The following is a 12703-nucleotide window of genomic DNA, read 5'->3' as shown; positions in this document are numbered from 1 at the left end:
TGCCATAGAAAGACAAAATTAGAGGATACCCTGTGTTATCAGTGAGAGGTTACTGGGATCTATGCAATAGAAAAGGGAACTTTAGAAATGCCACTTGAAATGCACCTGAATTTCAGACCAGTTAGTATGCCATAAAGGTGTGTTGACAGTGTATGAGAGTTTGAGTGGCAGTCTGTGAGCAGGTCTACAGCACAACGTGTGACAATGCTTGACAGACTGAGATTATTCCAAGTATTTGGGGTGCCCTATGATTGTGGTTGAACAGAATATAAGATCCTCCTCCTAGCTGGTACCTAACACACATCTTTCCTACTTACAGTAGATACTTTAATAGCTGTTTTTTTGGGGTTTTTTTGTTTTTTTTCCACTTTGAATACATGATGGGCAGTGCAGGCTTCTACCAAGTATTTGTTAGTTTCTGTTTATAAGTAACATGCTTCAATGAGAAACAACTGGAATTTGTAAAAGTTTATTTTATATTCTTACAGCACATACTTATATAACTACTACTAATAAATATTAACTTTCATTCTGCCACACCCTATATTTCTATTACAAGTATGCCACACATAGGCTATTTGCTTATACAAGTCTTTAATAAACCAGACCGTAACTTTGAATTTCCAAAAAACAGAATGATAGCTTGGCCAGAGGGACTTGCCATGATTACAGACCAGAAGAAGGTGTCCCAAAGAGTTCCAGAACTGAATTCTGATATAACAAAAATAAAAACTGTCACAAAGCAAAACAAGTTCAAAGCCATAAGTAGGAATATTGTCATGCAGGCTCTTGCATGGGTCTTTATTTTACCAGTGCAGGACTGAGAATTATTCTGCTTCATCCTCTGGACATGTCTCAAAAGGGACATTAGGCTTAGTCCAATACAGAGAGAATTTAGAAGAGTCAGCAGGCAGAAACCAAATGCAGCATTGAAGGAAAGGTATTTAATGTCTTCCTCAAAGATGAAATAATTAACTGATATAGTGATAGATGTGTTTTGCTGGGCTTTTAAGTTAAATGTCCAAAAAACTGGAAAATTAATCATGCCTAAAATTACCGCTGTTCCTAAAAGAAGTTGGGTAATCCCAGAGGAGATTCTCTTCTTTAAGCTTATAAAGAATTGTTGTGAAATGTTGACGAGTCTCAAGCAGTAGCAGATAGCGAGCCAGGCAGTCAGCCAAAACCAGAGTGAAGACAAAAAGAAGAAGAAAATGTAAGCTACTAAAAAATAATTGTTGTCAAAATGCCCATATAGTTGAAAAGCATTGATTGTCCCACTGAAAGTTAAAAAGCACTGGAGGAGAACATTGGTGAACCCCTTGATTAGAATGATTTGATCACACTCCCCAAGGATCACTCTCTTCTTCCAGTGGCTGAGATGCACAGCTACAATCGATGAGTTTAGGATGATCCCACATGGTCCTGTTATGATCAAAGTCATTGTTTTTATTACTAGATTGACCAAAAGTGACAGTAGCATTATTTCTGATTTCTGTTTCCCAGGAGTTTGTCGAAGAGCCAGACTATTTATAAGAGTGTGTTACAACACTACAGCACAATGACTAATTGTAACCAGAATATTAAGAGAAATATCCTGCAATAGATGCAAATCTCTGTGTTGTCTTGTTTTCTTTGCCACCTGCATTTGCACTCCAGCTACATATAATACCTGTATGATTTCTGCATGTATTTTTTTGCTTCTTTATGTCTGCAAAAAAGAAATGTGCTATGGTGTAATATTGTTGGTGTAAATTAGATGGTTAATGTAATTGGATCTACTCACATTCAATGTAAGATAGTAGAGCCTGTATACATATATATGATGCGGATCTCCTCTGGGATTGTATCTAATAAAAGAAACTGCACATAGTGAAGTACAGATAAGATTTTCAAATGGCCCGCACGGGGCATGTACTTACAAGATTTAAGGCTTTACGATCGCTATGTGTAGTTAGATGCCAGGTCCTGCAGCTCAGTGTTAAATATATGAAGGCTTTCATTCCTTCTTCCCAGGGAGGGGGGTTGTCCGCCTTGTGGTGCTTCTTTCCCGCAGTTCCGGTCTCAGATTAATTCAGCTCACTACTGTTTGAACTCAGCGAAACCTTGGTGAATTATGGTTCGTGGGAGTAGTAGTGCACAATTTCTTGTTCAATAAAGAGACGCTTCATTTGGGAATTAAATAAATAAATAAACTTTTATTCCTCCATAAAAACCCAACACGTTTCGTCTATAATACTTCATCAGGGGTAATTACCCATACAACCTCTCGGTGTTATTTAAAGGGTTGTAGCAGGTTGTTGCAATTAACATTTAATTGATCAATTATACACTTATTTGATGAATACATGGTTAAACATTTTAAAACACAGTTGTGGTGAATTAAAAAACATGGTATCTTTAATTATTTAACAAAATTAGTTTTTATTCTTTTAAAAAACACTGTAAATCGATATCAATATTAAGTCCATGTGGAGTTAGTGTTTTTATTCTGTGGATCCAGTATGTTTCCTCTTTGGAAATTGATTGTATGATCTCTTCACCCCGCCATTGTGGCTGTTTTTGGGCAATTCCCATAAATGATAATAATGATGGATCAGAGTTGTGTGAATTTTTAAAATGTGCTGACACACTGTGGGTCATCAAACCTTTTTTAATGTTATTGGCATGTTCCCTAATCCGTGTCTTTAGACATCTATTGGTTCTACCTACATATTGTAGATTACACGGACGTTCTAATAGATAAATGACATTTTTAATATTGCATGTTATAGTAGTTTTTATATTGAATTCCTCTTTGGTTATATTTGATTTGAACAATGGGATCTTTTTAATTCGTCTCTTGCATGTTCTGCAAGCTTTGCATGCATGACATGGGTAAAATCCTTTATTATTCTCATTGAAAAATATTCCTGCTATTGCTGTGTTTTCTATTTTTTTTGGGAGACAACTGGGTACCAACATCTGTTTTATTGTCTTTGGTTTTTGTATATTACATATGGATGATCCAATAGAAATGTTTGTAAGTCTTTGTCTTGTTGTAATATATGCCAACGTTTCTTTATAATTTTTTCCATTCTTTTATTCGACTCATTATATGTAGTTATGAACGGTACTTTTTCTGACACATCTAGGTTTCCTTTTTCCTTCCTTATTGCTATTTAAAAGTTCTTTTCGATTTCTTGTATCACATTTCTCCTTTGCCTTTTTGATTTGTTCTTCTTGATGGCTACAGTTTCTTTTTATCCTATTAAATTGGCTGTAAGGAATATTGTTCAGCCACTTTTTGTGGTGGCAACTATCATTTAGGATGAGTCCATTGCAGTCAGTTGGTTTTTTATATAGACTTGTCTCTAGTTTGCCTTTGTTAACAAAAATGGAAAGATCTAAAAAAATGTATCCTTTCTGTACTGTATTCACTGGTTAGTTTTATATTAAAATGGAAAAAGGATACAAAGGAGAACAAATCAAAAAGGCAAAGGAGAAATGTACTTCGACTATCGAATGGTCGAATAGTCGAACGATTTTTACTTTGAATCGTTAGAATTTGACCAATTCGATGGTCGAAGTACCAAAAAAAATAGTTCGAAATTCGAATTTTTTTCAATTCGAATTATTCCCTCGAGTTTAGTAAATCTGCCCCTTAATGTACTATAGATAATTTTCATAAGTATATAAGTATGTAATTCATTCATTATTACACTAGAATGGGACTAAAAAATGGAAGAGTTTAGAACCAGATAAGAATTAATTGTAAACAAATAATTAGTTAATAAGGTATGAACAAATTTCTCTACACATTTACATTATTTAATTAGAAAAAACACGTTATTTCCCATTTTCGATTATTTAATTTCATTTAATTGTTAAATTGAATTGTTACAATTTTGTTTAAATGGGTTATTCACCTTCAAGCTTTTTTTCCAGTACAGTTGGTTTTACCAGAATGAAGACCTTTTCCAATTACCTTCTATTTTCTATGTGCCAGTTTTTCTAATATTGAAGTGTAAAGTTTTTTTTTTTACCTTCTTTTATCTTTCTAAACCTCGGGGGGGGGGGGCACCAACTCTGTGTTTCATTACAGGCAGCTGTTAGAATTGATACAATAGTTAATACTAATACTCCAGAGATGCTGCTGAGAAATGTACTAATGCAGCAAATGGTAACAGTTCAGAATCTGCACTTGACTTTGATTTTGGAATAACAGTAACAAATATATCAAGTAGCAATTATACTGAAAGGATATACCCTTTTTACAGTATATATGAGTGTGTCAGAGGCTTTAGTTGTTTCTATTTCATAAGGGTGAATCTAGTTATGTCTTGGGATAAGTAGATACAGCTGTGCTCATATTTTAAGTTACTGACTCCTCTTGTTTTTTGTGGAATTTCTACCTTAAGCTTGAACTTGTGTGTGCAATATAGAATATCCCTAGGTGCATTTAGTGGTGCCCCCATAGTTTTGGGAACTCTATGCACTCTGTCTATGGTGATTTCATTAGTTGGCTCTTTATTAAGGATGCTCTTTATTATCTGCAATTGTAATAATCTTGGGGACACCTCTCAACGTGATAGTCTTCCTCCTTACCCTATAATCTAGTCATCTAGCTCTCTTTTCAGTTCTTCAGTATATGTATTGTACAAATTTATTTTAGTATTTAGTAGTTGCTGACTCTGCAGCAGATGCACACTGCATTGCAGACATAAAACTTCTATATAACTCAAGGCCTTAAAAATCTTCTACTGCTGAGACTAGAATGGTAAAAGCCAACAAGCTGCAAATAAGCCATAGCATCCCTTATACAATTTGGCACTTATTTGGAAAAAAAAAAAAAACTCCCTGTGTGATATAAAGGAGTGAATAGATCTGTTTTTGTCATATCTACAGTTTAGATGATGTTGTTTTGCTTGCATTTGCAAAAAGATACTAAATAGCCCAGAACGCTTCTCTCAATGTTGCTCTTCTACTACACTCATGAAGCCACAATTTTTTCTGGTCAAGTTTTTTAGGGAGAAAACTCAAATTTTTTGAGGGGAAAAAAGCCTCAACTTTTTCAAGAATTATTATGCTCCAAGGCTGCTGTAACACCCTCTTGGCGACCCCCCGGTGCCAAGGTTGTACATTCTTACCAGCTTCCAATGCAGATCCTGAGTCCCCTTTGCAAGGTGAAAGGGTACTGTCTCCTGGCAGTGCCTCCACCTAATGGAATCCGGGAATACACCTGTGGGTGGCCCCATTAGGAAAACTTTCAACACACACTTTATTGTGTAACAAATATAACTTAATGCAAAATTTAAAGGCATAGTAAATCTTCATTTATATCAGCATAAATGACCCAGTACCCTGGGAAACTGTGGCAGTCCATTCTGGCACCTCCTTGCCAGGCAAAGTCCTGCACTACTCCCTTTGGCAGACAAAGAGTCTGAGTCCCTTTTCCCCGAAGGGCATCAGTGTCCCCAGGTAGTGCTACCTGCCCAAATACCTTTCCCATTGGACAAAGTATTTGCTCCCACATGGCAGGCACACAAAAAGCCTGTTTCACAACCGGAGGAGACCCACTGGAGACTTTTCTTTTTCTACCTCAGGCACAACTCATGCGGGGGATTCACACAGATGGGTAGGTTCACACAGAGATGTAACAGGCATCCACAGCGATGAAGTCCTTTTAACCAAGCACCTGCAGCTTGCTTTACCTTCAGGGTATTGCTCCCAGCACTATCCATAGAGCGAACACGATAAACCCCCTTTATTCCTTACACCACAGTTACCAGCACTCTCCATAGCGCGTGCACACAAGATGTCCATCCAAGCTCCAAACCTGCATTGTTTAGCTTTCCAGGCTTTGGAGTTCACTGCATCACCCACAGGGCTATTAAACTCCTTTTAGCCCCTTAAATCTTTGCAGCAGTTCTGTCTACCCTCTCTCCATGAAAGTGGAAGCAGGAATCCTCCTGTGAGCACATAGCTCTCCTATATATTCAAAAGTGGTGCAGCAGCAACACCTTGTGACACCATCTGCTAGACATGCTGCACAGGGACTCCGGCCCCTCCCAAGACCCTAGGAGACCCTGTACAGGCAGGGGATTTCTACCATGTGGTTCAGATTTTCAGGGACAGAGAATAATTAACCCTCTGTATCCCTAAACTGCTAAAAATCAAAATCCAAAAAATGCATCAGCTAAAACGAAGTCATGTCGAAGTCATGTAAAAGTCAATATCCCTTGTATAATTTGAACATGTTTCTTGTCATTGTGATCAACGTTGGGATTCATTTGATGATCCAAAAAAGTTCATTTTTTCGGGCGACAATTTGAAAAAGCCATACAATTCGAGCGTCAACTCAAATTGGATTCGAATTGATGCACGATTTTGTTGCAACATTTTTTCAATTTGGTAAATTTGTGAGTTGGATTTATGTCAACTTTGTTTTAATTAAAAAAAACAACTATAGATTTGGGGTTCCTGATATTGCAGGAAGCAAGCAGTCTTGGAAAAGAGTTAAATCTTGAAACATGTCTAGATTCTGTCCTTTTATCTTTATTTTGATTTTGGAGACTGAGACCTGGGGTCCACATTTTGCAGGAATTAAGACTACCATAGCACTTGTGGGAAGATTAACTCTTGCAATGTTAAGCAAACAGGTATCTCATGCAGAGAAGAGACAGGGACACACAAAAATGCAGAAAAATAAAGACTTTGCCTTTAATTGTTAAACAAAAAAAACACATAAACAGGGTGTTTGTCTTCATATGGCAATATAGCATCAAGATAATAATCAAGAAATGTATTCTTTCTGACTACCTCAGGCCCTTCCCAGACTCTCGTCCACTTAAAGGTCAGCACCCTGTTACTCACAGTTCCTAGTCAGCTTCACTACTACACTTTCATCAAAATACTCAGCCTCTCTTCAGGCACAGTCACCAGTCCCTTGGCACTTGCTTTCTCTCAAGCTCAGGCACTCTGTCTCTCTTTATCAGACACTCTCTGTGTCTCAGGCTCTACGAGTTCCTTGGTCCTCTCTCATGCTTTTGTTCCCACACTAGGAACACCCAAGATTGTGTCTCTTCCAGACATCCAGGGAAGAGCCCATGTATTGGAACTCACCCCTGTTACCTGCAGTAGTAGCTCTTCTCTCAGCTGCCACATAATTACTTGATTGGGAGTGAATATTAACCCTATTTGGAGTAGGCATCGCCCTCCAGCACATAGCATACAGTGTAAATGCAGGCTTTTCTGTACAATTTCATGCAATACAGATGGGTTTTCTAAACACACTGTCACACACTATATGGTCTCAGAGATAGGTATGTTCTGGTAGGTATGCCCACATATTATACCAATAGTCTGTATTACAGGAGAAAAGCTCCAGGGTTATTTTAGAGTATCTGTGGTCACATTATTTACATAAATGCTTTGACTACGATTGTGACTTGAATGGTGGATGTTGTATTTATGCAAATTCTGACAGTCCAATCAATATAATGATCTGAATCTCAAGCAGGTGTAAATATAAAGCATGTTGTCTGAAACAGACCATGCTTGCCAGAAGCAAGGATAAAGGAACATCACTGCTGAAGGACAACCGTATGGATCTCAGGGAGGATAGTTTATACATTAAGGAGAAGCAACAAGATACATTGGATGTGTCTCTGAGATACTTATAAGAGACTGCTGATTACTCTGGTAATATCTTCTTTGCACATGTCCATAACAAACTTGGAAACTTGGATTTGAGCCGCTGTTAAATATAAATCAAACCTTCTCATGGATCTCTCAAGCAAACAAAATCTTGTGTATTCTCTGTTTGCACCACATCTCGCAATCATTGCAGGAGCCTCCACGAATGCATATATTTCCTTTGTGATTTTGCTTGGTTATTTTAAAACACAAACATTGAGCACCAGCAATAAGATATTATTTGCCCTGCTTATTTTTCTCTTGTTTTATTTTTTAGCTCAATTATGAGTGTTGTGTGGCCCAACATTAACACAGAACCTTACATCAAGGGCTTCATCCTGGCTCTGCTCATGTATAGCATTTCATCCTCTGCCTGGATTACAACCTGCCTCTGTGTCTTTTACTTTCTGAAGATAATCAACTTCAGCTCTGGACTCCTTGCTTGCTTCAAGTTGAAGATTGTCATCATTGTTCCATGGTACATATTGTATTCAGAAATGGTGTCTTTGGGCTGCGGTTTCCTTACTTTATTGCATTCTGTTAACAGCCAAGAATCTTCATAAAATGTCTTATTGTTCTACTCTATCAACTCAACATCAGGAGCAATTGGCACCAGCACTGAATTCATGAAGTTTACCTACATTGCTGTTTGCATCCCTTTGCTGATTATGATTGTGATTACATTCTCTACTATTGGGTCAGTAGGAGAATGGAGAACACAGGGACATCTAGCAGTCTGGCTCCTCATCGAAATGCTGTGTGTATGATGGCATTGCTCCTATTTTTATATATTTTTGTGGTGTTGTTCATAGATTTTATTCAACCGTTTTCTCCACTAAGCTTTGCATATTGGATAACCTGGTGTTTTTATCTACTATAGTACAATCTGTCGTTCTTATTCTAGGTAATCCAAAATTGAAAGAAGCCATTGTAATATGTTGTTGTTCTGTTTGCCACAAAATCTGGTAACCCGATTATCATATATTATCATAATGCAGAACAATGTCATTCAAACCAATCAATATCTCTTGGCTCCTCTCACTGATGATTTCCATGATGATACATGTAAACATTATGAAACTGTAAAAAGGTATAAATTCTAATAATCTTTTTTGCTACAGTGGGATGAAGATCCTTAAAGGGTCATGGGAAAAAAATTTTTTTTCAAAATGAATCAGTTAGTAGTGCTGCTCCAGCAGAATTCTGCACTGAAATCCATTTCTCAAAAGAGCAAACAGATTTATTTATATTCAATTTTAAAATCTGACATGGGTCTAGACATTTTGTCAATTTCCCAGCTGCCCCTGGTTATGTGACTTGTGCCTGCACTTTAGGAGAGAAATGCTTTCTGGCAGGCTGCTGTTTTTCCTTCTCAATGTAACTGAATGTGTCTCAGTGGGACATGGGATTTTACTATTGAGTGCTGTTCTTAGATCTACCAGGCAGCTGTTATCTTGTGTTAGGGAGCTGCTATCTGGTTACCTTCCCATTGTTCTTTTGTTTGGCTGCTGGGGGGAAAAGGGAGGGGTGATATCACTCCAACTTGCAGTACAGCAGTAAAGAGTGATTGAAGTTTATCAGAGCACAAGTCACAGGACTTGGGGCAGCTGGGAAATTTACAATATGTCTAGCCCCATGTCAGATTTCAAAATTGAATATAAAAAAATCTGTTTGCTCTTTTGAGAAATGGATTTCAGTGCAGAATTCTGCTGGAGCAGCACTATTAACTGATTCATTTTGAAAAAAATTTCCAATATGAGTCTTGCAACACAAATTACAACAATAAAAGGAGCTACCTACTGCTAGAAAACATCTTTTACTTTTTCTATCATATTATTTTCTATATATCAGTGGCAGCTAATTCTTGTCTTGTTGCTTTTGCTATTGATGCCAGTTTTGCACATGCAATTGTATTAATTTTGTCTAATCGGATACTATTGTGATGGGTCCAACACAAATGCGTCAAAAGCATAGCCCCTTTGCCATCATAAGAGCCTCTAGAATCTGAGGAATCACTGGAAGATTATAAATAACATCTGGGGCTTTGCTTGTTACCTCTGTCCTAGAGTTTTACCCTAGATAATACAGGTATGGGATCCATTATCCAAAAAACATCATGAAAGCTCCAAATTATGGGAAGGCCATCTTCCACTGACCCCATTTAAAGATAATAATTAATATGTTTAAAAATAATTTCCTTTTTCTCTGTACAGGTATGGGACCTGTTATCCAGAATGCTTGGAACCTGGGGTTTTACGGATAACGGATCTTTCCGTAATTTGGGTCTTCATGCCTTAAGTCTACTAGAAATTAATTTAAACATTAAATAAACCCAACAGGCTGGTTTTGCTTCCAATAAGGATTAATTATATATTAGTTGGGATCAAGTACAAACTACTGTTTTATTACAGGGAAAATGGAAATCATTTTTAAAAATTTGGATTATTTGGATAAAATGGAGTCTATGGGGCAAATTCACTAAGCTTCGTAGTTGCGCCAGCGTCCGCTTTGCCGCACTTCGCCAGGTGTATTTTCGGCAGTGCTATGCAAATTCACTAAAATCCGAAGTTGCGCTCAGGGGAAGCATAAGGTTGCGAAGTTGCGCTGGCGTTAATTTGCCAAGCAAAGCGAAGTTACGCTAGCGATGCTTAATTTGCATACGGCGCCAAATTGAAGTTACAATGGAGGTATATGTAGCATCACTACACAAGCCTGGGAAACCTTCAAAACAGCAAATAAAATTCTTATTTTGCCCTACACATGTGCCCACTGTATAGTTAAGGTGCCATGAGTTAGGAAATGTAGGGGGGAAGGAGGGGAGCCCCAAAAAAAATTCGATCTTTTTCAGCCTATCAACCATAAAAAAAGAAAAAACGCCAGCGTTTTTTGGGACTAGAAAATTTTGTAACTTTTTTTGAAGCAAGGTGACGAAGGAAGTCTGGCGTAAAAGGTAGCGTTCAGAATAATTTGCGCGTCAGTGAATTTGCATAGTTACGTCCGTTGCGCAAATTCGCCAGGCGTAATGGTTCGAAATAACACTAGCGAATTTACGCCAGCATCCGTTAGTGAATCTGTGAATTAACGAAAATGCGCTACACTGGCGAATTAACGCTAGCGTTAGGCGCTTCGTCGTTTAGTGAATTTGCCCCTATGGGAGCCATTCCGTAATTCGGAGCTTTCTGGATATCAGGGTTTACGGATAAGGGATCCTATACCTGTGGTAATAAAACATTAATTTGTACTTTAGCCCAATCATTATATAATTAATCCTTATTGAAGTATGGAAGTTTAAACCCTCTTTTCCATATTTGCAGATGATTCAAGGGCCCCTCTCTGATGGCCACATTCTGTCAGAGAATGAGCAATTGTGCAGTAGGTATCACCTCAATTTTAGTCAGTTCTCTCCTATATCTTTCATTATGTACAGTATTTAAGAATCAATTCTTCTGATATTTACTTTCTTTCTTGTGCATATAGGCTGCATGATTGATATTGCCTCTGCATTATTAATAAGGATACATTTTTTGAATTTACAGTTTGTAGTTCCTTAGGTAACGTATTGGAAAAAAGGGGAAGAATTAACTCTTCTCAATTACAATTGTCTCCTTACTCTTCAGTCACCCAAGGAGCTATGGATATATTCAAATAAAAAGAGAAAAAGAACCTTGTTTGTGACTGTATTGGTTTTTTAATAAATTCTCGGATTTATTAATTCCACCAAGGATTATCTCATTAACCAATTCTCAATACTTTAACCTGATATCCTCGAAATTAGTGATCAATTATCCCACAATAGTCACATAATAAATTAACCCATTGGGCCTTCAATTCATTTCAACACAACTCCAGTCAATTCCACTTATAAATGAATTATAAATATAAAGTGCTGCATGCTAAAGTTTCACATCTGTACCATCATTCTTGATTAATAGCTTAATGATTTAATTAATTATAAACTAAAGTTTTAGGTGCTCGTGTTCCACAACTGTGTAATAAATTAATTCACAACTGATTATTTAAATTAAAGTGCAAAGTGCTTAGATATCCATGCTGTGTAATTAATTCCTCTCTTCAAACTATTTAAAAATCACATCCCAACAATTATAATTAATTTCACAATCCAATTGATCTCCTTCAATAAATTCTTCAATATCTAAAACAACAACTGATTTGACTTAACTCCGTGCCACGGCTTGACGCCAATACTTAATTAATTTAAAATTATTCAACGCTAGCATGATTTACTTAAAGAAAAAACTTTTTTTTTTTAAAGTTTTTAAAAGACACTCACTAGTCCCGTGTGCGGATGGATGCAATAACATCAAACACATGGACATGGCCCTCATATACACATGGGCAGGAGAGAAATGTATTTTGCAATTCAAGTGTCAATATGGCAACCTACTTCACAGTCATGTGACATTACCCTTAAGAGTATGTCATTTCCTGTTGTTTAACGGCTGTCAAAGTGTGGCGTTGCAGTTGGGAGACAGGGCCCCTCTCTGAGGACTTGTGTTGTGCACAATTACACAGCATGGATTACAGCTTATGCGTTTTGTGTTCTCACAACACTTAATCATAGGCCTATGATTAAGTATTGTGAGAAAATGAATTGAGTAAGGCTGTAATCCACACGTGTACTTCAATAAAGACGTTGTTTTACTACTACTTCCTGGAGGATTGCTGTTTTGAGTGCCTACCCTACAAACAATAGGGTGATGTCCGCTCCCTTATGCTGAAGGTCTTGGGCAGAGCACCTGGGCCTCCTCGTGGTGAGTCTCTTTGAAAAGAAATATGTGCAATGATATTATATTGCATTGGGTTCTTTTTTCCCTCATTCAGGCCATCATTCATAAAATGTGGGCAGGGCATAGCTAGAGTTTATGGACAGCTGTATTTTTGCTGCCCCTTTTGCCTCATTGGCGGACACCCCTGTTCATAATATCATTATTAGAATTGGGTGATGGCCCTTTTTTAAATTCAGAAAAATACACTTCTCTGCTTAAAAGGATTCTGTCCCAAGAAAATA

General features: G+C 37.3%; 1 protein-coding gene and 1 pseudogene across 1 annotated transcript; one reads left to right on the top strand and one right to left on the bottom strand.

The window, feature by feature from the left end:
• Positions 1-574: 574 nt before the first annotated feature.
• On the bottom strand, positions 575-4701 carry LOC108701930 (taste receptor type 2 member 40). The gene is made up of 2 exons (XM_018236937.1): positions 4686-4701; positions 575-1452 (listed from the first exon to the last, which is right to left on the bottom strand). Exons 1-2 carry the CDS (start codon positions 4699-4701, stop codon positions 575-577), a joined length of 894 nt encoding a protein of 297 aa, XP_018092426.1.
• Positions 4702-7684: 2983 nt separating this feature from the next.
• Positions 7685-8643, top strand: LOC108701929 (annotated as a pseudogene).
• The last annotated feature ends 4060 nt before the right edge of the window (positions 8644-12703 follow it).

This window comes from Xenopus laevis, chromosome 9_10L (genome assembly GCF_017654675.1).
Source record: "Xenopus laevis strain J_2021 chromosome 9_10L, Xenopus_laevis_v10.1, whole genome shotgun sequence".
NCBI lineage: Eukaryota > Metazoa > Chordata > Amphibia > Anura > Pipidae > Xenopus > Xenopus laevis.
The sequence above is the reverse complement of the archived record's forward strand: the minus strand, read 5'-3'. Positions and strand labels throughout refer to the sequence as shown.